This window comes from Scaptodrosophila lebanonensis, unplaced genomic scaffold (assembly GCF_003285725.1).
Source record: "Scaptodrosophila lebanonensis strain 11010-0011.00,11010-0021.00 unplaced genomic scaffold, SlebRS2 tig00001412-arrow-pilon, whole genome shotgun sequence".
In the NCBI taxonomy this organism is placed as follows: Eukaryota; Metazoa; Arthropoda; class Insecta; order Diptera; family Drosophilidae; genus Scaptodrosophila; species Scaptodrosophila lebanonensis.
In genome coordinates, this window is record NW_022060739.1 from 12,987,942 (window position 1) to 13,015,283 (window position 27,342).

The 27,342-nt window shown below is 38.5% G+C and overlaps 6 protein-coding genes across 8 annotated transcripts; 4 read left to right on the forward strand and 2 right to left on the reverse strand.

Annotated features, from left to right (window-relative positions):
• Positions 1-781: 781 nt before the first annotated feature.
• LOC115632055 lies at positions 782-11,434 on the forward strand. Of its 3 annotated transcripts, none has more exons than XM_030529029.1 (5): positions 782-1,100; positions 5,899-6,244; positions 8,685-8,887; positions 8,944-9,116; positions 10,714-11,434. In XM_030529029.1, the coding sequence occupies exons 2-5, from the start codon at positions 5,998-6,000 to the stop codon at positions 10,907-10,909; spliced, it is 819 nt and encodes a 272-aa protein (XP_030384889.1). In that variant the 5' UTR covers positions 782-1,100; positions 5,899-5,997; the 3' UTR covers positions 10,910-11,434. The 3 variants fall into 3 exon arrangements, with proteins under 3 accessions (XP_030384889.1, XP_030384891.1, XP_030384890.1); XM_030529031.1 differs by having other exon boundaries at positions 10,738-11,434; XM_030529030.1 differs by having other exon boundaries at positions 8,688-8,887.
• Positions 11,435-12,058: 624 nt separating this feature from the next.
• On the reverse strand, positions 12,059-14,074 carry LOC115631417. Its single transcript, XM_030528143.1, has one exon. The coding sequence runs from the start codon at positions 14,072-14,074 to the stop codon at positions 12,059-12,061; it is 2,016 nt and encodes a 671-aa protein (XP_030384003.1).
• A 1,244-nt stretch (positions 14,075-15,318) lies between these two features.
• Positions 15,319-16,634, forward strand: LOC115632054 (uricase). Its single transcript, XM_030529028.1, has 2 exons — positions 15,319-15,901; positions 15,958-16,634. The coding sequence occupies exons 1-2, from the start codon at positions 15,349-15,351 to the stop codon at positions 16,440-16,442; spliced, it is 1,038 nt and encodes a 345-aa protein (XP_030384888.1). The 5' UTR covers positions 15,319-15,348; the 3' UTR covers positions 16,443-16,634.
• On the reverse strand, positions 16,621-20,529 carry LOC115632052 (sodium- and chloride-dependent glycine transporter 1-like). The gene is made up of 10 exons (XM_030529026.1): positions 20,221-20,529; positions 19,776-19,907; positions 19,551-19,714; positions 19,394-19,491; positions 19,194-19,329; positions 17,761-18,088; positions 17,553-17,701; positions 17,351-17,479; positions 17,083-17,289; positions 16,621-17,018 (listed from the first exon to the last, which is right to left on the reverse strand). The coding sequence occupies exons 1-10, from the start codon at positions 20,381-20,383 to the stop codon at positions 16,731-16,733; spliced, it is 1,794 nt and encodes a 597-aa protein (XP_030384886.1). The 5' UTR covers positions 20,384-20,529; the 3' UTR covers positions 16,621-16,730.
• Positions 20,530-22,267: 1,738 nt separating this feature from the next.
• LOC115631779 lies at positions 22,268-23,435 on the forward strand. The gene is made up of 2 exons (XM_030528613.1): positions 22,268-22,563; positions 22,629-23,435. The coding sequence occupies exons 1-2, from the start codon at positions 22,338-22,340 to the stop codon at positions 23,279-23,281; spliced, it is 879 nt and encodes a 292-aa protein (XP_030384473.1). The 5' UTR covers positions 22,268-22,337; the 3' UTR covers positions 23,282-23,435.
• A 665-nt stretch (positions 23,436-24,100) lies between these two features.
• Positions 24,101-27,169, forward strand: LOC115631163 (bromodomain-containing protein 7). The gene is made up of 4 exons (XM_030527847.1): positions 24,101-24,224; positions 24,280-24,980; positions 25,039-26,722; positions 26,784-27,169. Exons 1-4 carry the CDS (start codon positions 24,167-24,169, stop codon positions 27,041-27,043), a joined length of 2,703 nt encoding a protein of 900 aa, XP_030383707.1. The 5' UTR covers positions 24,101-24,166; the 3' UTR covers positions 27,044-27,169.
• Positions 27,170-27,342: the final 173 nt, after the last annotated feature.

Sequence of the window (27,342 nt, forward strand, 5' to 3'; positions counted from 1 at the left end):
TTGATGCCACAAATATTTGCACGCCTATTTGTCGTGATAAATTGTGGAGATGACGCAACAAATCACAGTAAAATTCGTCCGTCGGCATTTCTTTAATAATTACATTTAACGGACAATGTGCGGCAGGTCAAAGTATTTGTTTATTTTAATATCTAATGAGCTTAGCCCGCCAGTCGATTCATCCACAGTTTATGAAAGCTAGATTCGAGTGGGCTCAACTTTTAAATACCCTGTACTCATTCCCACAAAAACAAAAAATAATTTATTAATATTTTTAAAATAAATTGTATTTTTATAAAATTAATAATACATCAACAATACCAATTCAGTGAAACTGCAGCCCATTCGGATTCAGTGAATTCCCTTCGCTAATAATATGGAACGCCAACGTCACCACATGTTGTGTTGTCAACAAAATTCATAAAACATTCCGCTTGGTCTTTACCACACCCCTCCCTTCCCGGTATTTCAACCGCCCACCCATCGAAATACACTCACACATTTAAAAAAATAGTGACGCCAATCCCCACAGCTGAAGCTTTCCTGCCCGCTCGGGGCACGGTGGGTCCAAGTACGAGAATTACAGCCCGACATGTTGGCTTTTTGTTTACATTGTGACGCAGAATGCCCTCGCTGGTATCTTTCACGGTGGTAAATGAAAACACTTTTTCATATCTTTTTATTTAAATAGGTCTGGTCGGGCCTTCGTGGATTTGCATTAAATTTGTCATCAAAAATCTTGCGTATACTACTACGAAGGCATTCTTTAGCATCCCTCTTCCTAATCCCATACAATTTTTCATTGATAAACAGTCCTAGAAGTGAGGAACGCATCTTTATCAGAGCTTTGTAGGGAAAGCTTCACGCAATTTTGGCGCGTTGCCTTCGTGCCGTGGTCGGCAATCCCGATGCCCTCTCGGCTAGTGGGTGCTCTTTATAAAAGGAGTCGAGTCCGTCAACCACCAGGTAGTGTTCAACAAGTGGAGCAACAGTTGCAAACGCATACGACCAATACGGGTTAGTTCTCTGCATCCTGAAAAGTAACGACAATTTTTTAAATTACACACATTTTACAAAACAACAGTAAACAATAGAAAAACGTGAGTTTAGTTTCCCTGCAAAATTAGAAAACGCATATGATGTAAAACGCATCGCTCACAAAAATTATATACGCAAAGAAACAGTTTTCACTCAAAACATAGTTTTTATGGTGTGTTCAAACAAACGACGTATTTTCAACTGTGCCCAAATCGAAAATTTCGCGCCGCGAAATCATAGAAATGCCGTCGCCTTTTCTGATGAAAAAATTGCGTATACGCACTGCTTGTTCTTGATGTTTGAATCCAACCAGCATTTGATTGAAAAGCAACCTTTGCAAAATCAATTATTTGAAATTAAATTATAAATATGTACATACATATTTAATTGTAACAACTGATTTAAGTATTGATTTGATTTCAAAGACTAAAAACTGTGGTTATTAATTATACGTTTCATTTATTTATATTAGATATTCTGTTGTGGATATTTCCAAATCGATTATTTTAATATGTCGCAATACCGACATTTTTTAAACTTTACACTTTGTAAATTAAAACTATTAGTTTTCAAAATCAGTGTAACTATCACGCTCATTTTGAAAGTAAGAAATAAAACAAACAATTTTCCGGTCGTATAATCACCTATATCTCGGAGGCTATAAGTCCTAAGGACACCAAATTCTAGTCCCAGATGCCTATGAGAATACACAGAAAATTGTATTTTGGAATATTCCTCCCATAACTCCGGTAATTATTGGAATTTCAAACTCATTTGGCAAATGCCTCCAGTTAGTGATAATAAATCCGTATACCAAGTTTCATTATGAGATAGGCCGAAGGAAGTTATAGCCATATATGTATATATGACCAAGCAGTGCCCGTAGATGTTGTTGTTGTTACTGCTTTGCACAGACACACGAGAATTGCACGCATAATTATTCCACACATATGTACAGAGTATTTCAAATTTAAGACACCCGAACTTTAGCTTCTCTACTTGTTCAAAGTACAATTTTGTAAAATTCTGTCGCATAACTTAATTGATGCAATTTTAAAACTTAAGGTGGCTGTCTAAATGTTCGAAGTTTTTAGTTCAAAGAAACTAAAATTCAGCAAAATTCCATTAAATGTGTCTTATACAAATATTTAATTAATATAAATATTAAGTTATGTTAATTAATTTTTAAACGGTAGCTTTTTCGTATTTAGTTTCCATTTCACATGAAGTTATTGTTGGTATACTCATACACAATTTAAAGTGCTAAATGAATTTTTGTACAAGCCACAGTATTTGTGAAATTCAATATATATTCCAGTACACATATATGAATGGTTGCCGGTCTGCAGGCAAAACACATACTATGTATATAAGTCAGTTCAGTTACTTTTCGTTGAAATCGAGGCTGGTTGTGAACTTCCCTTGCCAACAAATGTGTGTATGTCAATGTGTATATGTTATGATATCCATTTATTGCCCACAAGAAGACGTTTCTAAGTATCAATACACTGAAAAAAAAAAGAATTGTGGTCCACAAGAAGACGTTTCTAATTATCAATACCCTGATAAAAAAAAAGAATTGTGTTCCGAAAATACATTGTACTTCAAAGTTATGAAATTGAGGATTTGTAAGTATAGAAAACAATTTTAAATGAAAAGGCTTAACTAACCTAATTTTCACTATAACAATCATATAAAAGATATAAGATAAAATCATAAAAGATATAATAAATGACAATATTGCAACAACAATTGATTGGCCCATTAATTTCTGAGCATCTTGGTAATTGGCCGAGTTTTGGCCACGAATAGATGACCATAAGTCAAAACTTTGTCAACCATCGTCACCTCATGTGGCTTTGCCTGTCCGTTTAGCCTAATTAAACAACTTTTTACACTACAGTCGTTGCAACCACATATCAAGTTTTTACGCAGAAAAAACAAACTTAAATTATACGCAGAACTCGGCCTACAAGTCACAGGCCGTACCCATTAGCCATAGTTTTTATTTTTTTGCTCAATTTTGTCATTTCTCCAATTAACATGCTTTTATTGCGAAACAAACTGTGCAGGACAGAGGCAATTTTACCACCCCCCATCCCCATTCCAGTGCCCACCACCTCAGGTGAAAGTACGTCGTAAACTGCTTAGGGTCGAGCCGCGCATACTCGTATGAGGGCATCACTGTCCACCCGCAAGTGCTCTTGAATTTTGTTCCGGTTCAGCTAAATTAATTTTATTTTACCCGAAGGACCACATCGACTTTTGGCCACCAAGCCCAAAATAACCGACCATGTGCGATGGGCGATATCCGACCGCCTCCAACAATGTGTCAACAACTTAATTAAAACAGTTTGATAACGATTCCTGTTTGCTGTGTGCACAAAGGCGTTATTTGTGCTTATTTTTCGTGACAATTTCAATTCCAAAGGTACCTACATACTCGGGCTTTCTGAAAGGTTAATTCTGTCCTTAAAAATTGAAAATATACGGTCTGTATATTCGCTGGAGTAATACATACATACACCGCAAATACATATTTGCAAATTGTTGGAAAATCTTTTAGAAAAAAGTGGAAAAGCTAAAGTCAGGAGCTCCGACTTTGAAATACTTAGCACCTATATAAATTTTAAAAATTTCACATAATTGAAATTGAAGAATGGAATGCAAGAGTCGAGTAGGCTCAACTCTTAAATACCCTGTTAAAATTTCCACAAAAACAAAAAGTATTTTTTAGTTCATTTTTTATAGTCTGTACTCAAAGGGTAATAGGGTATACAAGTTTGTGCGAATATATGCAACACACAATAATTTACACGGACGCCTGTGTAAATTATATTTACTTAATAATACACAGAACATGCCATACGATACCAAAACAATTGTTTAATGTACTGCCTATTCTGTCCATCAATTTGTGACGCATTATGATGCAAATCTGTGATTATTAACAAGTCAATTTCAGTCAAGCGGAATTCACAATTCTCATTTGTAAAACCAAAATTTGCAATTTAAAATTCATTTATTTGTGGATAAATGTATGGGTAACATTCGTTGCCTTAATTTGAAAACAATTTAGGCATTCGTGTGAGCGCAACTGCCGATTTAAGCCGATTGAGGGTAAATATATCGAGGCGTAAATACATTTAGGCCAACAATTTGGTGGAAAGGAGACCTGTCCTGCTTATTTATTTTGCATGACTTGAACTTGGGAATTTCTTTTATCTTTAGAAACACGTATTGCGGCTTAACTGCGTAAATATATTTTTGAAACAAAATACACATGGATATTTATTTAATTATTTTTAATTCCAAAGAAATTAGTTACACATTTGGGAAGCATATCCTCATAGTGCTTCTTGAGCATTGTGGTTTTCTTGATTTGAGTTAAGTTTACGCAAACGCAAGCTCAAGCAGTTATAAACGATTGACCGATTTCAAAACTTCAGAAAAAAAAAGTAGTTGGCATATATTTGTATACCTACATGAAAGCTACAAGGCATTAGGTTTGTACAAAGTAAAAATGTATCAGGCGTGGCAGACCCCACAAAGTATATACATGTATTATTATCAACAGATAGAGGCATATCAAGATTGTGTCTATGCGTGTCTAGGCTTGTATAGTATTAACAATTGGCATACATTACTTTATGAATCTGAACATGAGGGCAGATAAGCACAGAGGTACGGAAATTATGAAAAATCACTTCCATTCATCCAGAAGGTCATGCCTATATCCACGCGTCCTGTCTTACTTATCAAAAATATATACACTTTGGGGGGTCTGCTACGCTTCATTCTGTGTGTTACATATATTCGCACTAAATTAGTATATCCTTTTTCCCCTTGGGTACAAGGTATAAAAATGTAAGCATTGCATTTTCTGAGCATTTCTCGTCACGTAATAAATGTTAAAACAAATTTTTTGCAGCACATATCCAATAACAATGCCATTTTCACTGATTCTGATGCGGAATTTGAATTGATGCATAACACTTGATTGTAACGTTTCTTACGTTAAAGGGGGTAAACTTTGTAAGCCTAAGATTGTGTGTACATTGTTGGATATATGTACTTGCGGCAAGCCACGCTCCCACGGGAAAACAATAAAAACGACCGCGAACGCCAAAAGTTCCTCACAGTTCATTTATATTTTCTCTACAAAAGTTAATAAAGAAGCGAGTCATGGCTAATGGACGCAAAAAAGAAGAGGAGAAGATGAGGAGCAGCATGCAAATCCGTTGCTAAATATCTGAGCCGACCTTGCGCTTCCCTTACACATTTCCATGCATTCTTAATTAAATAAGATGAAGCAGCCTTAAAATAAAAACAAGCCGTGCCAAGTAAAATAACATTGTCTACATTGGATACGCCGCCTGTAGTATATTCTTTGGCGGATGTTTGTGTTAACCTTCATTGCCATGCATGTATGTATGTACTCTTACGTCTATGTACGTGCGTGTGCATATTTCTATGTACATAGGTGTGCAAGTGTGCGTGTACATATTGTTTGTTTCAACACAATGAGCTTGATAAAAAGGAAGGGGCTGCATAAGCTGTAGTGATGGTAATTACTAGAGCTTTGTTTTTATACCCTGTACCCAAAGGGTTTAGTGCGAATGTATGTCACACAGAGAAGGTATATACATACATATATTAGTATTCGGTATAACAAGACGAGTCGATATAGCTATGGCTATATTATTACACTACCAAGAAAAAAACCGTTAAAATCAAATAGCCTGAGTGTCAAAAGTGAAGACACCTACATTCTAAACGAAACATAACTAAATACATGTATCTTTACCACATAGTTAAATAAAGTACATATGTATCTATATATTCTATCAACACTTACAGAGAAGACACCTAACAAAAGGACAATAGGATATCGTCCTAGAAGCAGCCTAGACCTCTTTATCCGTATACTCTGCAAACGGAAATTGAATATAAATCGCAATGAAGCCTGAAATGTTAACGCTCTGCATTGTGGCAACTATCTTGAGCAGTACACGTCCCATTTTTGGATTTTTGACTTCCCAGACGGCCGCCGCATTTAATGGCGTTGGAGTTGCGCCTCGACAACAGCAACGCTCCTCCCTACAAGGTCCTGTTTATGCAGATGTCGAAGGTGGTGGGGTTGCCATTCAGCCGCGGCACTCGCTGTCTGATTCTCGAGAACACGCTGTTTACGATCCCGGGGATGGTGAGTCACGGCTTAAGTTACAAAGCCTTTCGCTGTTATCAAGAGATTACGGGAATGGTTGTCATTTCAAGCCATGATATTTAAGAGACCTTTGTTTCACATCGTGGTATGCACTGATGAGATAGAACAAAAAAAGTGTCAGCTAAGAAATGAGTTCATCATTACAGTATGTAGAAAGCAATTTGCGACGGCTAAAAAGTTTTTCATTATGTACTATTGAAGATTCTAGTTCTAGTTCTATTCAAAACAAGCCTGTATTTATTTCACAATGCTTCAGATATCTAAAACGCATGAAAATGACTCTTTTGAATAAATACATACCCGTAAATCAATTCCACAAGAGCAAATAAACTAAAAGGCAATTTACACAACTCTTGAAACCGGCATATCTTGCTTTTAACTATTGTATATAGACTATAATTTGTGTCACATTTCGTCTTTTTTTAAACGTGTAAACACTAAAAATTTCACAATGGACAATTTGAGCACTTCTAGTCAGTGCACAATTTAACAATTTGCGTTGACCAGCTTAGCAAAGCTCTTTATATATGATTTTTAACGCCCTTGAAAACATTTGTAGTTTTTGTTCTGTATATAAGACCTCCGATTATACCTTCCGCTTCGCTGATTCGTCAAAATCTGTGCGCACTACGCCTACACAGCACGTCCACATTCAGATTCAGATTCGTATTCCTTTTAGTAAATTGATTTGAGTTCATTTAAAATTAATGTTACGTTAAAGTTTCCAGCCGACTTGCTCTGAATTACACTTTTGAAGATTTTCATTAATTGTGCCCTAAACGTCCTCGCATAAATATGCAAAAATATCGTACATATGTATGTACTTATGTAACCTGTGTCTGTTTGCTGGCTATTGATGCTATTACCTCCGCACAGCCACATATTTCATATTGACGCGTTGTTAGTTTAACAACTTTATGGCCCCATAGAGCCGGCACATGAATTTAAATTATTGCCACAACACAAACTGCCAAGATATATTCAAACAAGTCAAGAAGTATTGGGAGATTGTTCGTAATTACATCCGTACCATATGTAAGCCTTTGTTTGTAGGAAGGATCCCACAGCAATATTTGAAAGATTGTTATACATACATACATTTGTACATATACGATTATACCTATATTAGAGAGCCACATTGAACTCTAAACTTATATACATACATGCCTACAATATGTTTTAAGAACTGTGGATTTTATTAACCAAAAGATTACTTTCACATGGGAAACCTAATGTGCGAAATAACTGTCCCAAGTGTTGTGGAAAATTAAAAGTCCATATGTTTTGTAAGCATACCAATAGATACTAAATCAACAATTTCCGTAAAGCCCCCTAAATAAGGCATATAAAACATCTTTTAAATTTGTAGTTTCTAAAAAAAATCCACTTCTGATAGGATACAAGTATTTGAGTATAAAAAGGAAAAGTAATATGCAAAACAATTGCCACAGGTTTCGTGTGGGCTTTCTGTGAAACTGTCGCGTTACCTTTGCAAATGGGAATGACGGCGAAGCTTCACAAACGTACTTACTCATAGTGGACCGACAGCAACACAATACGCAATGATAATAAACACTACATGAGGCAAACAACAAACCAACAAACAGAGAAACATGCGGTCCGAATGAGTTTTTGACTGACTATAGGGGCGGAGGCGGAACGATGGGCCGAGTGACGGGCAGACTGGATTGCGCGCTCCACCAGTTCAATTTCCGCCCCTTCAATGGCACGTCCCTGCCACTGCCCCCGCCCTAAAGCATCACACCATAGCGATACATATATGTATGTAAACAGAGAGAAAATATGTAACTGTTTGGAATCAAATAAAATATACAATTAGTTAGTCGTCATCGAAAAAAGAACACTTCCAGGCCGATCCAAAGATATTCACATTTAATATTACTCGGTAGCTTTTTACGGTGTCAAAAATTATAGACACTGTGCTAGTCTAACAGTATTTGGTAAAGTTCGCGTTTTACCGGGATGCCTGTATATTAATTGCAAAATATATATAGAAGAACAATAGTTAGTTTCCCACCTCCATTTGAACAAAACTCGACTAAAAGAAAGATATGTAAATTTATCTAATAAGGATAAATTCCATAAATCAAGAATATTTAAGTAAGAATGAAACTTGTTTGAATAAGTAAAAATATCTTAATTTTTCTCAGTGCCATTGAACTTCAATATATTTATGTAAGCCATCCGTAGACGAGCAAACAATCAAACAAACAGACAGAGAGACATACAGAGGGACACACAGACAAACTATTCAAGCTTTCAAATGTCAGCAAACGGAAACTGGTGGAAGAAGCTGCGCTTCTATTTGTACCGCACATTGTGCGCGATTGCGGCGAGATTAGTGGGCAAATATTCCAAATCTGAATAATCTAAAATCTTTACCTTAATTTTGTGTCAGAAGTGCTGCGAGCACTGAATGCTGAGCTGGCGGCGGGCAGACAGGAGTTGGGCACATCTCCGGTAGAACCGGACTATGCGGACACTGTTTTTAATGAGCTTGAGGAGGCCAGCAAGTACGATATGTTGAAGAAGCTGGAGGACGACTTGCGCATTGAGCAGGAATTGGTCGACAAATCTGCTTTGCTAATGAAACTGTTGGAGGTAAGTGCGATGCTTCGCAGCAATGCGTAGTCGCTGAGCCGATTTAACCACCACAGGATCCGACTCTGGAGACCCTTCCACTTGTCTACGTTGAGGAAGCACTTCCGGGTCCTGAAGACTATGTCGATTTCGTTGATGATAAACAGGAACTTGGAGACGCTAATGCTAAGGCAAAACGCAGTCGCTATTATCGTCGATATCCATGGAAGCGTCATAGCCGAAATCGCGGGTGAGTTCACTTGCCATCAATATCACCCACCACATAGTTTTCCTTACTTAGACAATAAGTTCATCATTGATTTGCCTATCTATCATCCAACATTATTTGAATGTTATTTCTGACTTTCTGGACTCTTTCTGAGGCAACAAAATTATCCATCCATCCATTTAACTCCAAACGGACATTTAATGGACAAACCACCCTAATGAAATGTTAAATGCAATCGAAATAAAAATACACTTTTGAGGTAAAGGACTGATTATGGGAAGTGTCTCAATCCCAACAGCCCCTTCTGCTAGGAAAATCATCTCCATCGATGCTGAATGGTGCCCACATTTTATTGTAAAACAAGGGAGAACGCTACAGTCGAGCAAGCCCGACAGTAAAATAGCCTGTACTCTCCACAAAAAAGAAAAATTTAAAAAGAAAAATTTAAAAAAAAATTAAATTCAATTATTAAAAAAAAATTGAATTAATTAAATTAAATTAGAAGACATGTTTATGTTCAGTTTTAACAGCATACATTTACATCACGTGCCTATGCATGTTTATATGCGTGTATGTATGCAGCATAAAGTTGAACCAAATCAGCAACAACAACAACAGCTGCGGGCAGCGCTGCCGGCAGAGCTGCAGGCAGCGTATGATTGACCTATCATGATGACACTTGGCATACGGACAAATAACCTCAAACTATGCCAAATTTGAGTTCAAAATTCCAAGAATTACACGAATTGCGGGGGAGTGTATCAGAAAAAACAAGAGAGAACGCTACAGTCGAGCAAGCCCGACAGTGTAATACCCTGTACTCAGGTAAACTTGCGTCACTGAGTTATATGCGCCCATAGCAGCAGCAAAAAGAGGAAGAAGAAGAGCGATTTTGTTGCTGCAGTTTGGTGGGGTTGTACTGGCGAAAATTTGTTTTGCTAATAACTTTTCTTAGAATTGAAATTTTGAACAACAATAGACAATTATATATAAATTATGTGTGCAAAGTTTGGTTTAGGTAGCATTTGAAATGTGGACGCTATTGGATGCCAACTTTGGTTATTCTAGCTTTTATAGTTTCTGAGATCCTTGCGTTCATCCAGACGGACAGACGGACGGACAGACGGACGGACAGACGGACAGACGGACGGACATGTCTAGATCGATTTCTCTCGTCATGCTGATCAAGAATATATATACTTTATGGGGTCGGAGATGCTTCCTTCTGTATGTTACATACTTTGCACAAACCTAATATACCCTTTTTACCCTACGGGTACAGGGTATAAAAACACAAACTCGATCTGCCTGGGGCTTAGGGGAACCTAAATGCCAAATTTGGTTATCCTAGCTATTGTACTTGCTGAGATCGTTGCGCTCATACAGGCAGACGGACGGACATGGCTAAACCGACTCGGCTTGTCACCCTGATCAAGAATATACTTTGTGGGGTCTGCCACGTCTCCTTCTGTGTGTTACATACATTCGCACACAGACCTAACAACAACAATGGCAACATGTAGTCACTGCTGAATTTATCGATCTATCGCTTAGTAAATCAGAAATTGTTGATGCTGCGTAAATAACACTTCTAATTACATAATATCACCATTATCAGCTCTTACATGAATTCTATTAACAGCAACTATGAACCGGAACTGCGCTACGCCTGCACACCTAGCAAGGAGGATATATTTAAGCTCCTCGTCAATCTGCATGAGAATCGAAAGGGCAATCACAGCAAGACGGTCAACTTTTGTAATCGCAAGCGACCTGCCAAGGCAGTCTTCACAAACATACGCTTTTTGGGCTAAATCGCTGACAAATATACGAATGACGGGACTTGGCAAATAAAACTCATCAAATCGGTCATACATGCACGCAGATACGCACACCCACACAAACACTAATTGCTCCATGGTAGAAAAGTTAAAGCATTAAAATTATGCAATTAAATTTAGCAGTTGCGACAATATTAAAATGTGTGCAAAGCTCAAAATATAATTTAAATAAGTATAACATTACCCTCCACACTATTGTCTACGCTGCCATAACATATCCACCCCTGCTCTCTATTCATCTAAATTAGCCCTCAAATTGCAGTCCCATTTCCTCTCTGGCTTTGAAAACAAACTATAACCTTACCTTTAAACTATCTGAAATGACACTCCTTACGGCCCACACACACACTAATGCAGGCACTAAGCTAATTTTATTCCTAAATGTGTTGTATATAATTACGCGTATACGAGTACATACCTGAATCCTTTATGGCATTAGCCCAATGAGTAATTCTGACTTGTCATATTATTTTAACTGCATATCTATGTATGGGCGATGGTTGCTATAAATACCAATTTTTAAAAATATATGTATATACTATATACCTATATATACTTTAACAATATATTTACCAATATTATCATTAGATTCTGTATGTGAAAAGTAATTTAAAATAATAAATATCAATGTATGAAGCTGGATATTTCGTTTTCATTTAATTGAAGAATTATTATGTGGTATATGTATGTATGAAATATCAAATATATGAAATATACTAAATAAATGAAAAGCTTCCCAATATTTTACTGACAGTTTTTATTTGATTAGTATTTTAAAATATTCGATGGTTAATGCAATAAAGTTCTCCGAAATAATTGTTGTCCCCTTTTTATTATAAAGATGATGCGGGGTGATGATTATATATATATATATATATATATATATATATATATATATATATATATATATATAAAACAGCCTCATATAACATTTCAGTAAGGCAAATGAAAGTAAATATGAGCCGTGTAAACTACAGTTGATATGTTCAAGTCGAGAGCCGCCGCCAACTGCAGACCTCCACACTTCTATCAAATATAGCATCACTGAGGAAAATAAAAGCCAGCAGAAGCTCTGTTTAGTTGACTTTGTGGTTGTTTTATTGGTGGTCTATTTACTATGAACTACCCGAAAATATTGCTTAGCCATGTCCGAAACGGCGCAAAGCACAGCGGTTTGGTAAGCCAAAGCGTGTCCACAGAAAGCTTCAGCACCTCCATGTAGTCGAAGGAGCAACTGCTCTGCTCAAAGGCTTTGATATTAACTTGGCTGCCCGTTCCATCTGACTGCTCCGCCCTCTTTCCTGTGGCGGCCGCACGCGCAAACGCCTCATCAGCATCGTAATAGTAGAACTCTTTGTGCGTAGAGTTTGTCTCAATGACTCGAGTGGGCTGATGGGCTTCCAAGCCGCGTGCCCAAGCCACTTCCCTACCCTGTCGGTAAGGGGTAAGTGGTAAAGGAAACTGTTGGAATTGCTGTAGTGGATAGCCGTATCCTGAAGCTTGCCACAACGGACGGGGTGGCCAGAGTCCTACGTTGGGTTGCTGAAGAAATTGCGGAAAACCAGCAACAAAATTTCCACCAAGGTTGCCTCCAAAATTGCTCCCAAGGTTGCCTCCTAGATTTCCCCCAACATTGCCTGCAATGTTGCCCCCAATTCCAAGGGCCAATGGCACAGTATCGCGGCAGCCGTTATCATCCTGATCCTGGAATATCTCCAGCAGAAATCCATTAGATTGCAGTCCCGAATAGCCGACGCGCATGCGCAGCGCTTTGCGTCCTTCGCCCCAGTATGACTTGTGAACATTCCCGGAACGACATCCGCAATAGCGCTGTCCATCTATCTCAATAAAATCTTGCGTACAGCTGCGCTGAACGCCCAACGACTGCGGCAATCCAGGACTTAAAGATTGACTGCCCACGCCCTCACTGCTTTGCCCGAAATCGAAGTATTTTAGATTAATACGCAGACGGCAGACGTTTGGAGAACTTTTCTCGATGTAAAAGGCGCAGTCGCGTTGTGGGGTTGGTAGGAAGTTAGCGAAAAGGGTTCGAGGAAAGCCCGGACTAGAGAGATAGAAGTGGGCTTGACTGAAGCTGGTAGCGCAACACAAATCCACTTGCCCTCCAAATTGTTGAAGACTCTGCGGATCATAGTCTTTCAGTGTGGGGGCGATGGGTTGGAATGCGTTTGTCAAATATTGATCCGATATGGCGGGCAATTGCTGATGTTGTAGTTGTTGAACTTCATGGGGAGGCAACAATTGTACGGATGTATCGGGACGATGGCTTAGTTGCTGTTGCAGAGCTTGGTTCTGGTCTTGCTGTAGTTTCTGTTGCAGCTGTTGGAGTTGTCGAAGCTGCTGGTGGTTCTGCTCAGTATTTATGCAAGGTTGGGCTATCAATGGTGAGCCCGGGGTTTGCCAATGCTGGGCTGTGCTAACGGGTAATGAACTTAAGCCATTGCCGTAGACGGGCAGATAAATCCCGTCTAAGGCAGATGCAGGTGTATTGGGATTCAAGTACGGCCGAGTTTGAGGTATGTGCTGGCTCTGCTGACTAACATTCTGGAACAATTGTGGCTGAAATATACCTGGTGATAGTAATTTTTTTGACGGGTTTAAGGAATTGATCTCCACCGTGTCCTCTTCATCGACATCAACGTCCAGGCCTCGCGACAGATCCTCCCGCTCGCACGCCAGACGTGTCACTATGAGCTTGAAGCCACGTGCCGTGGTCCAAGGTGAGTCGTCAGTAAAAAACCGCAATCTCAGCACACCGTCAAGCGTGCGATACTTCTTTATACCCACAACGTGGCCACACAACACGTCCATATCGTCTCCATCATTCTGCAAGCCTACAGCCATATAGTCATTTTTGCAGTTCTCGGATAACTCCAGTTGAAAGTCAAGGAATTGTATGTGGAACTTTGTGGAGCAGCGATAAGGCGATCTTATTACATAGTCCAGACACGTATTCATCGGATAGTTGTTAGGATAATTGGGCGACGCTATCACGCTCTGTCGCTGTCGGTACACACCCGATAGACCGCACTTTAAGTCTTCGTGTACTGCTGCAAAGCAAATCTCAGCACACAGCCAAAGGCTGATGGCAAACCCAAGGCAGTCCTTAAGCAACATGTAGAAGAGCGACCAAAATTGTAGTATAACTAGCAACCATATGCACCCAAGGTGCGTCAAAACACAACTAAACGGATGGGTGTGAGTCGAACCAAGCTTTTTCCCAAACATGTGTGACCTTTTTAGTTTCACTTACACCCAAACTTACAAAAATGTACTTCTATTCCCAGTATGTGTCTGCGGCAAAGTTTGAAAACAATTTGCACTTTTGTTTGCAGCGACAACAAAAGCAACCACTTGTTTGTATTATAGCACAAATGGTACCGACAAGAAACCGACGCAACAAAATTGTCTGGCATTCGATGCGGAAGCCAATTGTTGGTCTACAACCGATTCATCCTAATGCCAATACCGCATAATTGTCAATAGATGTGGGATTTTAACCTGCTTGTAGAATTCAGCACATTTAGCAATTATGAAAATTAACAGTACAATGCGAAAAGCCTCATAAACTGAACATTTTCCTTAAACACTGTCACCAACCAACGTTCATTATTTTTAAAGCAAATCTTAAATTATTTCCGACTCTGAGTCACTGTAAATTAATAATATTTAAAGATAAATGAGGAAATTACTAATTTTCGTCTGAAGACGCCATTCAGACAATCATTATATCAAATTTAATTCATTTATCTTAACTGTCTTATTGACGCATATTGAAGTCCATTGACATTAGAAGTGGAGAAATTTTGATATCGGCTCCATCGATGATCAAAAATAGTTTTTGAAAATTTTCCATAGTTTTCGATAGTATGTTGAATTAAAATAAATATGTTTAGAAAGAAATATATAGTTTTAAATTAAATAACAAGCAGAAATTTAATAAAATCCACATTTCGACAAGAAAATATTATTTACTGCCTTTCAGTGTATATTTATTTGAACTTAATAAATAAATTATATCCTGTCTACGCCCATGCGCCGAATCGCTTTGTCTCTCTGGATTAAGTATAAAACGACAAGAAAACAAATTCTGTTTCCAGAAGTGCGGAGATTTGCCAATCTTAAATGTGATTTAAAAGGCAATTAAAACCAAACATTTATTCAGAAGCGATAAAAACTTACAACGTGAATAAATTTTTTTAATCTGAGAACTAATCTAGAAATGTTACACAATTTAAGTCCGAATCATAGCCATTTTTATCTAATTTATTTTGATGCAAGAAAATAAATAAAACTGCGAAATGACTGCAACGATGGGAATGGAAATATAAGTCTATTCGCAAAATTTAACGCATCAGTCCCACTTTATTCACTGTACAGCTAAGTTCAAAATGTTTGCTACATCTTTACAACAGTCAAACTACCGCAACGAAATTGGCAAGGAAGATTGGGAAATTAAAGGGATACCCTACCAGTATGAAATTACTGATCATGGCTATGGCAAGGACGCTGTAAAAATACTCTATGTGCATCGGGATGGGCCGGTCCATTCGATTCATGAGCTAGAAATTGGAACGCATTTGAAACTATATAGCAAGAAGGACTACTACCAAGGCAATAACTCCGATATTGTGGCAACAGACTCTCAGAAGAACACTGTCTACCTGTTAGCCAAAAAGCATGGTATCGAGAGTCCCGAAAAATTTGCTCTGCTGCTGTCAAGACACTTCCTCAATAAGTACGCTCATGTAGAGGGTGTTCATGTCCATGTTGAAGCCTATCCCTGGCAGCGTGTCTGTCAGAATGAAACCACAACAACTCTCAGCAACAAGGAGCGAACCAACAGCAACTTTAGCTCCTTCAACAATCGGAAGTTGCACAATCACGCCTTCATCTTTACGCCGACGGAACAGCATTACTGTGATGTAGTTATGCGTCGTCATGGTAAGAATCAAGTATACCCTTTTTTCCGTCACCTCTTAATGCACAATCTTTTTCAGATCCCAAGCAGTCGGTCATAAGTGGCATCAAAAACCTACGCGTCCTTAAGACCACACAGTCGTCGTTTGTTAATTTCGTGAACGACGAATTCCGTTCGCTTCCAGACCAATACGAACGGATCTTTAGCACTGTCGTCGATTGCTCTTGGGAATACTCTGAGACTGACATGCTGGAGTTTGGCGGCGCTTGGCAAACCGTGAAGAACATTATCCTGAAGAATTTTGCCGGTGATCCAAACGTTGGCACCTCGTCGCCCTCGGTCCAGCACACACTCTACCTCACCGAAAAAGAGGTGCTGGACGTGCTGCCCCAAGTCTCAGTTATCTCGATGACAATGCCGAACAAGCATTACTTTAACTTTGACACCAAACCTTTCCAGAATATAGTGCCCGGCGATAACAATGAAGTTTTCATTCCCGTCGACAAACCTCATGGCACAATTTATGCCCAACTGGCGCGTAAGCACATAAAGAGCAATCTTTAAACAATAATATCAACCCTTCATAATTGGAATTATTCTATTGCACAACATAATGAATGGAGTTCTGATTTAATACTTTTTTGTCACAATCACGGTATGATTATATGACTAAAATTTGGTTTACAATATCTTTTAATATAAAAACACTCCTATTTTACGTTTTATTAAATAAATAAACAAATTTTTAAAATCTCATTCTTCAATGTATATTTATTACAACATATGCTTATTACTTTCAATCAATTTATTCCCCCTTATTATTAATTTACACCAACTTAAAATTTTTTTAAGCTATACATACACCATGTCGTCAGTGACTTCATACAACTGATGTGTTAAATCGTTAGTTCCCAATGCCTCCTCATATCTCTGGCGGTCCTCCATCTCCAAGGGATACCAGTCAGTAGCCCGACAAGCGCGCTTAAAGCGCATACAAAAGCTGCCGGTGTTCCGAAACATAATGTAAACTCCGTAACTGGGTATGTATAATAAAGGTGTTATCACCAAAACAATGCTAATAAATCCGATTGAACTCGAGGAGAAGGAGTGTTCCATAAAGGCGACGATTACACAGGTTAACTAAAAGAAAATATTGGTTGGTTTTAAACGTTTTTTCTCTTGCAGTAGAGCATTCACGACGCACCAGTGTAAATAGAAGAAAAAGTGGAGCTACAAAGCGTAGTACATTTATTTTCCAGGAAGCAAAAGTTTCGCCAATCATAAACTTAATGTCACGCTGAAAACGCTCCCGTCCATAAATCCAAAGGACCACCAATAGAAGCAGTAAGTGCAGGAGGGCTTGTACGAGGAGCGAGTCCATGGACAAAGCAGTAAAGTACAGAACGCCATGCTGTGAAGATAATACAACGAAAAATATGGTCTTACGAGAAAAAGCTATTTTTTCTACTTACATTGGAGCAGAAGTAAAGTGAGCAAAGAGCCAGCGAAATTATAAATCCATATGTTACCTCCTGCTTATACTGCCGAAGCTGCTCAAACTCGTCAAACAGACTGTTTAGAATGGTAAAAATTTGAGTGACCTATGTATATATTTAAAAGTGAAATACATAAATAAAAATTTAAGTTAAAAGGTGAGACTTTTGCGCAACCTACTATAACTATCACGGAAGCCATTAGAAGCATGGTGTAATACATAAATGTCCACATATTAGCCCATTCCAATGAAGCTAAAACACTGGCACTTGGAATAAATAGCACCCAATGACTTTGCATATATCTATTGATATTTTCGGGCGTAATCTCTAGAGAAAATTTTCAAGTTTTGTGATTAATAAACTGTCAGTAAGAGCTTGCTGTTTACCTTTAAAATAGTGAAGAAGCATAAAAGATACCAATCCAAAGAGCATGAAAATGAACAGCTGTCCAAATGCTATAAACCAACTATGGCTCATTATATTCGTCTTAAATTTGTTGAAACTGGAGAGGGACATTATGCTGCCCCATCCCGCGCCGAAAGCTTGAAGCGCAAAAACCGGTATGGAGGCGGCACCTTGAATGAAGTCATGAAAATCAGGTCTTACATAGTGCTCGATGCCAGAGAGGGCCCCGGGCAAAAACAAGAAGCGTAAAAAGCACACAAGCAACAGGCCTAAGGTGATTGAAACCATATAACGCAGACACTTTCCAAACTGAAAATAAAACATTTCAATAAATGAATGTCCGTCAACCTTACTAAAGATCTAAATCTCTTAAAAATGTTCTGTGATTTCTTATTATTTTCTTTTGTTCAACAAAGCAAATTTGACTTATTCTAATTTTTGTTTATAGCTTACAAATACGTTTTATTTATAATGCGAGTTTTCGCATTTAGCTCTGCAGCTATCAGTAATTTTGAGGGTTAGAGATCAAAATGTATTTATATAAAGGAACTTTTTTTTAGCCATGTGAATAAAATAAAAACAAGATAGAACGCTACAGTCGAGCAAGCCCGACAGTACTCTCCCCAAAAAAGGAAAATTTAAGAAAAAAAATTATTTAAAAAAATTTAATTTATTAATTAAATTAAATATAAAATATTCAAACATGCATACATACATAAGTGTTTATATACAATTTCAATAGAATAAATTTACATCATCGTGTCTCTGCGTGAATGTATGCAGCACAAATCAGAATTGAGCAATCATGATGAAACTTAACATACGGCCACATAATCACTAACTGGATGTAATCATCAAATTTGAGTTCCAAATTCCAAAACTTACGGGAGTTATGGAAAAAAGACGATTTGCGGGGGAGTGTGGGGGTGCATCGAAAAAAACTTAAACTCGTACTTTCTCGGACTTAGGAGAATCTGGATACCAAGTTTGGTAATTCAAGCACTTATACTTTCTGAAATCCTTGCGTTCATACAGACAGGCGGACGGACAGACAGATACAGACGACTCGACTTGTCATCCTGATCAAGAATACTTTATATACTTTAAAATACTCTGTACATATGTATAGAATAATTATGCGTGTATGTGTGTGTTTGTGTGTGCCTGTGTAAGTCTCTGAAGCTAAAGCTAAGTCTCACCTCCCGAAAACCTAATAAAAATTAAATAATTTGTTTTCTTTAACTTGTACTTCAAAAGCCACCAGAACCCATGAATTTAAATAATTAAATCGATGCCTGCCCCTTTACTTCAGCCTCTAGGAGGAAAATTTTATGTTATCAACCACATCGCCGGTCGGAATATGCAACTAATATGAAATAATGACACTTTCGAGATGATCAAATGCTCAATATACCTTTGGGGCTTCATTGAATTGATAAAATATAAACGATACTAATCCCCAAACCAGCATTGTGACCCAAACAATGGGGAATGACATGTTGTATTCTACATCGTTGTCTATGTACATGTCCAATTTTTCAAATTGTTGCCTGTAAAAGAGATCATGTATTATATTGAGAATTTATGGATAATGCTATTTAATTATTTACTTACTTAAAGAACAACATGGCCGGCACATGAATCATTTTCATATCAAACAGTTCATTGTCATAATCGCTTTCATTCACTTGCGATGTTGATATATTACAAATCTTTACAGTAAATAAAATGTTAGAAGCTTAGAACTAGTGAATAACAAAAAAATACTTGCTGTTTCAGTATCATTCGGAAGATTGGGCCAATCCTTTATACCTTCACAGCTCCAAGGTAACGTTGGCTTCAATGAGTTTATAGCGAAAAGAAATGGTATTGAAGCAAAGAGACTATAGTAGGTCAGCACAGATGAACTCAGAGCTAAGCTGACATAGCCCATACCTATAAGTAAAGACTTTTTCATTATTTAATCCACGATTTTTAGTAAGTACGGCTTAAAAACCTTTGAAGAATGGTGATATACGAAAGGCGGAGATAAAACCACTGCTCGAAAACTGACCCATAAATGTATGTATGACCATAAGGGGCACCAGATAGATAGCCATATATACATAGTAAGGTAAAATGCCAGAAACTATAAAACAAATTAATTAAGTAAATAATCAGTGGATGTCGAACGCTTCGGTTCAGATTAGGAGTGCAATGACACAATTAAAAATATGCCTCCCCCAAATTATACTGCCTCTTGGGACACTGTAACATATATATACATATGTATGTATATTTTAAATGGCAAATAAAAAGTCTATACATATACATATTTTTAGCGACAACAAGTTGAAAAGGTCAGATCCTTATCATGCGTTAAATCCATATTTCAATTGCGCAAAAGAGTACTCAATAATAAATTATATTTTTGACTGTAATTATTGGACGAAAATACTTACGCCCCATATCATAGAAATACCAATACGATGCTGAAAACACATCCAGTTTTAGGCCGAGTCCAAGGCAGGCGAACACAAAATCATGCGGCTGCTCCCATTTCCCTCGAAGTAGGTCCGGTTTGAAGGGATGTCGCCCACATTCGTAGGATGTCTCATAGACCATGCTGGCAGTTATTATTTTGTCACAAAATGTTCTCAACTTAATCTCAAACACACTATAAAAGGCAATTCCAATTACTTTGCTGTCATCATAGTTACACTTGGACTTGCACTGAGATCATAACCGACCGTTCCAGCAACAGACGAATACTAAGCGATAATATTAATATGCACAAAATAATATAAATTGTGGGCAATCTAGACAAATAAAACGAATGCAGCTCGAATTAACGATGAGTGTTTCCTACATCGTGCTTCTAGCGCAGATTTAATTATTATTGCGATATTGCCTCCGCACACATCGCTCAAAAAAAGCACATCGTACGAGTATTAATTCTCTTTTAAAAACGGAGAACTGTTTGCAGTGATTATTTTGCTACCTTCATTCATAATTAATTCCTTTCCATTATAGCATTTATGGAAAACTTTTGTGCCTTAATATACACTCAGAAAAACTGTATATGTAGAATGTACATCGTACATATGGTATGAAACGCGTTTTTAAGCCAAAAACAAGTGGAAAAGCTCAAATCGGGTGCTCCGACTTTGAAATACTCTGTTCCTAACTAAGCAGTTTATCTTTCTATTATTAATATTTATATTCTTTGACTTACCTACACTATACAAGAAAACTTGAGTGCAATCTTTAGCTTCTTAACTCTTACAATTGGGGCTGTGCGTTGATCGCCAATAAATCAGTCAGTCAAACTGTTTTATATACTTGCCCGCCTTTGATGGGATCAGTATTTTTGCTGACAATTATAAGTTTATTTAGAATATGCTTTTTCTCTTCCTACACTGTAAAGTTTCTAAAAGAACTGACAATAGCAAGTTACTTTGGTACGTTCCAAAAGCTAGGGCATTTAGTACAATTCATACTGTGACCATACACGTACTATTTACATACATACATATGTACATTTCTAAAAAATTAAATAATAAATGTGTGGGAATATGTGAAATTTCTGAAAATTGAAATAAAAATATTGTGGACGCCCTCCTCTGCGATTCTCATACCAAGTACCTAAGCGCTAGCAAATCGAGAATTAAATAGTGAAATTTAAAAGTTTAAATTGTGAAATTTCTGAAAAATTAAAGGAAACAAACTGTGGGCGCCTTCCTCTGCGATTCTCAAACCAAGTACCTAAGCGCTGGCAAATCGAGAATTTAATAGTGAAATTTCTGATAAATTAAGTAAAAATATTGTGGAATTAAATTCTGAAAAATTAAATAATAAATTTGTGGATTTGTGAAATTTCGGAAAAAATTTATAATAATATTGTGGTATTAAATTGTGAAATTTCTGACAAATTAAAATAAATAAATAATATTGTAAGCGCCCTCTTCTGCGATTCTTATACCAAGTACCTAAGCGCTGGCACTTCAAGAATTAAATTGCGAAATTTCTAAACAAATAATAATAATTGGAAGTTGATCGGTAGAAAATTAAGATTTGCAAACTTTTCAGCTCGTTTTTCCCCCTTTGGCGTTTGAATTTTCCACAATTGCTGTTAGTGCTCACCTACACTATAAAAGAAAGTATACAAACTAAGTCTGAAGTTAATCAGGTGAAAATTTTAGAATTTTTTTTACAAACGTTGTAGCCCATTTTCCCCCTATCGAGCTCGAATCAGTCAGGACAAACTGTTTTATACTTATACTATATATAAAGATGTAGGTAAAAGTATATAGAGATTGTTAAATAATTTAAAATATATATTAGTTTTAACTAAGCCCTTTTTCTATAAAAATGATTTAATAAGCACTAATTATTGGAAAATTTTGTTTAACAAAGTCGGCGGTCATTTATTTCAGTTCACCAAATTTAAAATTGTGAGTCTTTTATAACTACACATTTTCAGGTCTTTTGTTTCGTATAAATTATTTGGCATTCAAAATTCGTCTAAATTGTTCGTGAAACTTAAAAAGGAAAGATTGTAGACCAAAGGCTTTTCATCATGACCCAACGATTGGCCTTGCACCAAATCCTCAATAATCAGCTAAATGACTTTGAGAGAGCCAAACATGAGGACCGAGTGCTGGCCAAGGCAACACAAAAGGAAAAGGCTGCCTTGAGAGTTAATGCAAAGGCTGCAACTATGTACTCGAGATATTTCAACGAGCATCGTGACGTCAAGTCCACTTTCGATAAAATTGTTGCGAATATTCACTCCAATATGAAGGGTGAGTTTGTATCATTCAAACTGATTTACATATTTCGAAAAATTGGCATTCTATATCGCCAACAGCGACGCATCCACCACGAAAATCTGTACCTGCCATACCTGAGCCAATTGCACAGATTCCTGCCCCGCTACTTCCACAGCCAGACAAATCGAAAAATGGTCGCCGAATAAAGGGAGGAGCGAATTCCCGAGGCGTTATAACGGCCAGCAACAACGCGTTTCTGTCTATACCGGCCATAAAGGCTACCATTGAGCATAAAACCCAGAAGATGATGCGACGCGGCTTAACTGAGATCAATCCGAAAAACTTTACCAACCAGAAACGCATACGAGAGGTTCTGCAGCAGAAATCGGTGCTAGAGACAATGTTGATGCAGCACAAGAGATTGCAGCGCGATAGACAGATCATAGCACTGGACATTAAGAGAATGCGCCAGGATCTGGATAGAATCAGAAACAAGTTGGACACGTCTCTGCAAAGTTTGAACTCTACTCGTACCATGTTCACCGGTGCCACTACCCCTAAGGGAAAAAAGGCACCGACACGCTCCTCCAACAGTTTAAACAATTCTCCACATAGACGTATAGTTTCGCATTCCAAACAAAAGACAGCTGCACGGTCTCGGAGTGATTCACCCACACGACCCGTTCATGTTACGCTGAAACGACAACTTGCCGCGCCAAAGACCTCTATGAAGCGGCGTAGTCGTACCTAAGTAAATGATTCTTAAATCAAGGAAATAAGCCAGTAGAAAAACAACAATGTTGAATAATAATTGGAACAGCAACCGTTTACAGCCACCAAAAAAGTAGTCTTTTCAGACATAAAAACTAAAATAAATACAAATAAAAACAACCATCTTCCCAGTATTCCCGCCTAGATTTCTGTTAAGTTAATTTTAATGCTAAATCGAATCAAAAAACAATTCTGATAATCTTCCCAACGTATGCACTCGAAAACTAAGAAAGGGAGTTTCTTTTAAAAGTTGGAGAAAAGTTAGCATGTCTGTTATTTCGGTTTTGCATATGCATACTGCCATCAAAACATTGTTTTTTGTCGTGAAAACACTTATGGCATAACTAACTTTATATAAAGTTCATATGTTGTATTCGAAGTTTGTTATTAATAATTAATGGTTTATGTTAAACTTTATTACAAATAGTATTTCTTCTATACAATTGTTAATATCGTTAAATGTGTATTATTAGGCATTGCGCTTTTAAGATTGTTAGAACATATTTCAATTGGTTTGATCACAACGAAATGATTTGCTCTTAATAAATAAGTTTAAAACTAAATTTATTTAACAAATAGCGCAATTTTCTTGTGTCTTAAAGAAATAAACATATTTGAATATTAACGTCATTGATTACATATATTAAAATTATGGAGCTATATTGCAGCCCTGCTGGTTCATTTTAAAGCATGGTTTTATTGAACTAGTATGGCAGTTCAGGAGAGCTGCCAATTTTGCAGCGGCAGAGTTGTATCTTATGGCGTCTAGTTTTCGTTGTTGAAATTTTTTTTCATTTTCTTTAACTAACTATGTTTTATTCACATTGATTAACTAAGTTTTAAAAGTAATTCCAAATATAACAAAATGGGTTCATCCAAAAAACATAAAAAGAATAAATCAGAACGACGAGATAAATATGAGGGTATGTGTAATGTTTTAACAGATTTTGCAATTTCTAAATGCATATTTATTTGTAGAATATAGTCAAGATCCGTCGCAGCTGCAGCGCGGCTTGAAACTCATACTTAAGGTGGGAACCAACTCCACACCCGAATATAGCGCAAATTCGCCCCTCACCTCTTTGGATGGGCCGCCCACCGCTGCCGAAGCCATGATGTCGGCAGCGCCTAGCAGTCCTCTGCCAGAGGAATTACAGTTTGGCGGTGAGCGTGAACGTCACAAAAAGTCCAAAAAGAAAAAAAAGAAAAAAGACCGTGAGAAAAAGCACAAACATCACAAAGAGAAACGCCACCGCAGTGAACGCCGTGATAGTAATGGAAGCAAGGTCCGGCATCGGGATACATTCTCGACAGAGCGGCTAACAGATGAAGTGTCCGCCGTCGACGATGGCGGCTGTAGTAGCTCTGCATTGCAAAGAAGCACTGTAAGAAGCTTGCCTCATAATGTGGCGCAAGCACCACCACAAACCGATCCTGATTCAAGCCAAGACGGCTTTAACTTTATGTATAACGACAACGACAATTCGCAGCAGCTGCCAGAAAATATATTATTTTACTCAGGCATAACAACGGATAATTCACCCTCAAACTGCCCGGTAACGAAACCAATAGTGCCGCGCAAAATTGAGGAGCTTCTGCTAGGCTCGCCCACATCCTCCTCGCTACAGTCTTCCTCGATAAGCATGGTGGGCGGCAGTCCAACGAAGCCACTTCCCGATGTGAGTATTAGATGAGTATAACTTTATTTGAACAAATATAAATATATATTTTGTGCAGCTGCTGATTCCATCGCCGTCTCCTTCAACGGGAGGCGCCAGCTCCCTAAATGGGCTTACGCCCAAACCGCTGGAAGCACCGAAAACTCCGAGTACATCGAGCGAATCAGGACGCGAGCCGCGCAGTTGCGTCCTTAAACTCAAACAGCAAAAATCACCGCTCAACAAACTTCTGGAGCATTTGCTACGGTTTCTGGAAAAACGCGATCCTCACCAGTTTTTCGCATGGCCGGTGACCGACGACATCGCGCCTGGCTACTCTTCCATTATAAGCAAACCAATGGACTTTTCGACGATGCGTCAGAAAATCGACGATCACGAGTACGCAACTCTGACAGAATTTAGCGATGACTTTAAGCTGATGTGTGAAAATGCCATTCGCTACAATCATGTCGACACCGTCTACCACAAGGCGGCGAAGCGGCTTCTGCAAGTGGGTGTTAAGCATCTGCAGCCGGACAACCTCATGCGCAGTCTTAAACCGCTATCTGGTTTTATGCGCGAACTAACGGCGAAAGAGCTGGGCTTCGAACTGACATCCAACGAGTTTTCAAATTACGACGGTCATGATTCAGGTGATGAAGGTGCATCAACGGGTGCTGAGGAACCCACACCGGCGCAGATTGAGGAAGAGGAACGCAAACGCGCGCTACGATTGGAAAATGAACCAAAAACACATTTTGAACCCTATGTGGATGATATGACTGGGGAGGAGATACTTGCCCAGGTGCAAGGTGCCGCCCAGAAGGCTAAGCAGCACGTCAGCGCTCAGCAAAGAGCATATAAAATGGGCTTTTTGCGCCAAAACAATGACGGCACTACCTCACTAAATCTGTTGATCAAGGACGAAAACGAGGGACCCGAGAAGGTGATTACCATCGGCGACCTTGTGGGTAAATTGCAGTCCGGAAGCGGCCAACTACAAGGAATGCGCAAGGACAAGCGCAATAATCTCAAGCCGGTGAAATCTCTTAGCTACGGAGCATATGCATCCTTTGCTCCCATATTTGACTCGCGCTTCTCCATGCTTAGCGCTGAGGAGACGCAGCTGGTGCTGCGCACATACGGCGATGCGTCCAGTGCTGAGTATGCCGAAAGCATTCTACAGTTCACGAAAGACTCCAGCTATGCGAACACACTTGCCAACGGCCTGCTCGACATTATGACCAATGGGGAGCACAGCAAATCCTTGGACGAGCTTTACAACATACAGCTACAAAATTATGAGCGGCAGGAAATCGATAAGTGCTTCAGCAGCACAAACGGCGATGACGAGGAGATGTCACTTTCCACTGCAGACTCGCGGGAGCTCATTGAACAAGAGTATGAGAAATATAAAAACACGCGAGTCGACTTCAAACGTCTGCGCTCGCTCAAGGAGCTGGGTATCGATGTGAGCTTTCTGGACGACATGGAGAACAGCATGAAGGACTTCGAGCTGACGCGTCGTCTACAGGAACATCTCAGCAACAATCTCACTCTGATTGAAAAGCTGCGTGTTACGCAGCACGATCGATTGTCTCAACTTCTTCCCGCACATCTCGCTATGGTACCACAGGCAGGGCAGGAGGAGACGCACGTCGCTCACCAGTTGACGCAGCAGCTGACCGATTTGGCTAAGAAGCTGCCACCCTCCGCCATCGCCGATCCGTACGCGTTACGGAAAGCCATGGGCATGTCCTGTGGTAAGTAGGCCTGCTAAATCAACCAAATAGTCTCCAAATAATTTTCGTTTTTCTTAAACAGTCGGCTTGCCGCCGGCACCGCAAGTATCTCCACGCATCCCCTTGCCGGAAGCTCTACAACATCAGGTGGCTTTGCCCCAGCTACAGCTACCGGGCAACGTACCGGGGGTATCCATCCCCATGGACATTGATGAGCAGGACGAGCCAACTGGTGGAGACTTGGAGAACGAGTTGCGCGAATTCCTAGAGAGTGGCTCCGGTCTGCACGCCACCAATTCGACTGAGGATAACAATATAGTGGCGCAGCTATTCTTAAATTAACAACGTTTACAAATTGATGTAAGATAATTTAACTTTCTCACTTAATTCTTACACCACTTAAATTACATACAACATAAATTTTAAGGCATATTATTCATTCTTTAATTTGCAAATCATTATAGGTAGCAAATATATAAAACAGTATATATTTGTTATGTTTTCTTTCTACATATTTATGTAAGTATGTGGACGTTTTGTAAAAGCAGCAAAAATAGTTTTTAACTACAATTACGTACACAAGTGATTTTATCAGTAGAAGGCAAGATGTTTAACATTTTCAGGTCCAACAATTGTTTTTA

Coding starts and splice junctions, on each gene's coding strand:
- LOC115631779 (XM_030528613.1), top strand. CDS start 22,338: ATGACCCAACGATTGGCCTTGCACCAAATCCTCAATAATCAGCTAAAT. Junction 22,564..22,628: donor TATTCACTCCAATATGAAGG/GTGAGTTTGTAT, acceptor TATCGCCAACAG/CGACGCATCCACCACGAAAA.
- LOC115632055 (XM_030529029.1), top strand. CDS start 5,998: ATGAAGCCTGAAATGTTAACGCTCTGCATTGTGGCAACTATCTTGAGC. Junction 6,245..8,684: donor TGTTTACGATCCCGGGGATG/GTGAGTCACGGC, acceptor ATTTTGTGTCAG/AAGTGCTGCGAGCACTGAAT. Junction 9,117..10,713: donor CGTCATAGCCGAAATCGCGG/GTGAGTTCACTT, acceptor CACCATTATCAG/CTCTTACATGAATTCTATTA.
- LOC115631163 (XM_030527847.1), top strand. CDS start 24,167: ATGGGTTCATCCAAAAAACATAAAAAGAATAAATCAGAACGACGAGAT. Junction 24,225..24,279: donor ACGACGAGATAAATATGAGG/GTATGTGTAATG, acceptor ATTTATTTGTAG/AATATAGTCAAGATCCGTCG. Junction 26,723..26,783: donor AGCCATGGGCATGTCCTGTG/GTAAGTAGGCCT, acceptor TTTCTTAAACAG/TCGGCTTGCCGCCGGCACCG.
- LOC115632052 (XM_030529026.1), bottom strand. CDS start 20,383: ATGGTCTATGAGACATCCTACGAATGTGGGCGACATCCCTTCAAACCG. Junction 19,330..19,393: donor CCGGCCATGTTGTTCTTTAA/GTAAGTAAATAA, acceptor TCTCTTTTACAG/GCAACAATTTGAAAAATTGG. Junction 17,480..17,552: donor TGGCTTCCGTGATAGTTATA/GTAGGTTGCGCA, acceptor ATATATACATAG/GTCACTCAAATTTTTACCAT.
- LOC115631417 (XM_030528143.1), bottom strand. CDS start 14,074: ATGTTGCTTAAGGACTGCCTTGGGTTTGCCATCAGCCTTTGGCTGTGT.
- LOC115632054 (XM_030529028.1), top strand. CDS start 15,349: ATGTTTGCTACATCTTTACAACAGTCAAACTACCGCAACGAAATTGGC. Junction 15,902..15,957: donor TGTAGTTATGCGTCGTCATG/GTAAGAATCAAG, acceptor AATCTTTTTCAG/ATCCCAAGCAGTCGGTCATA.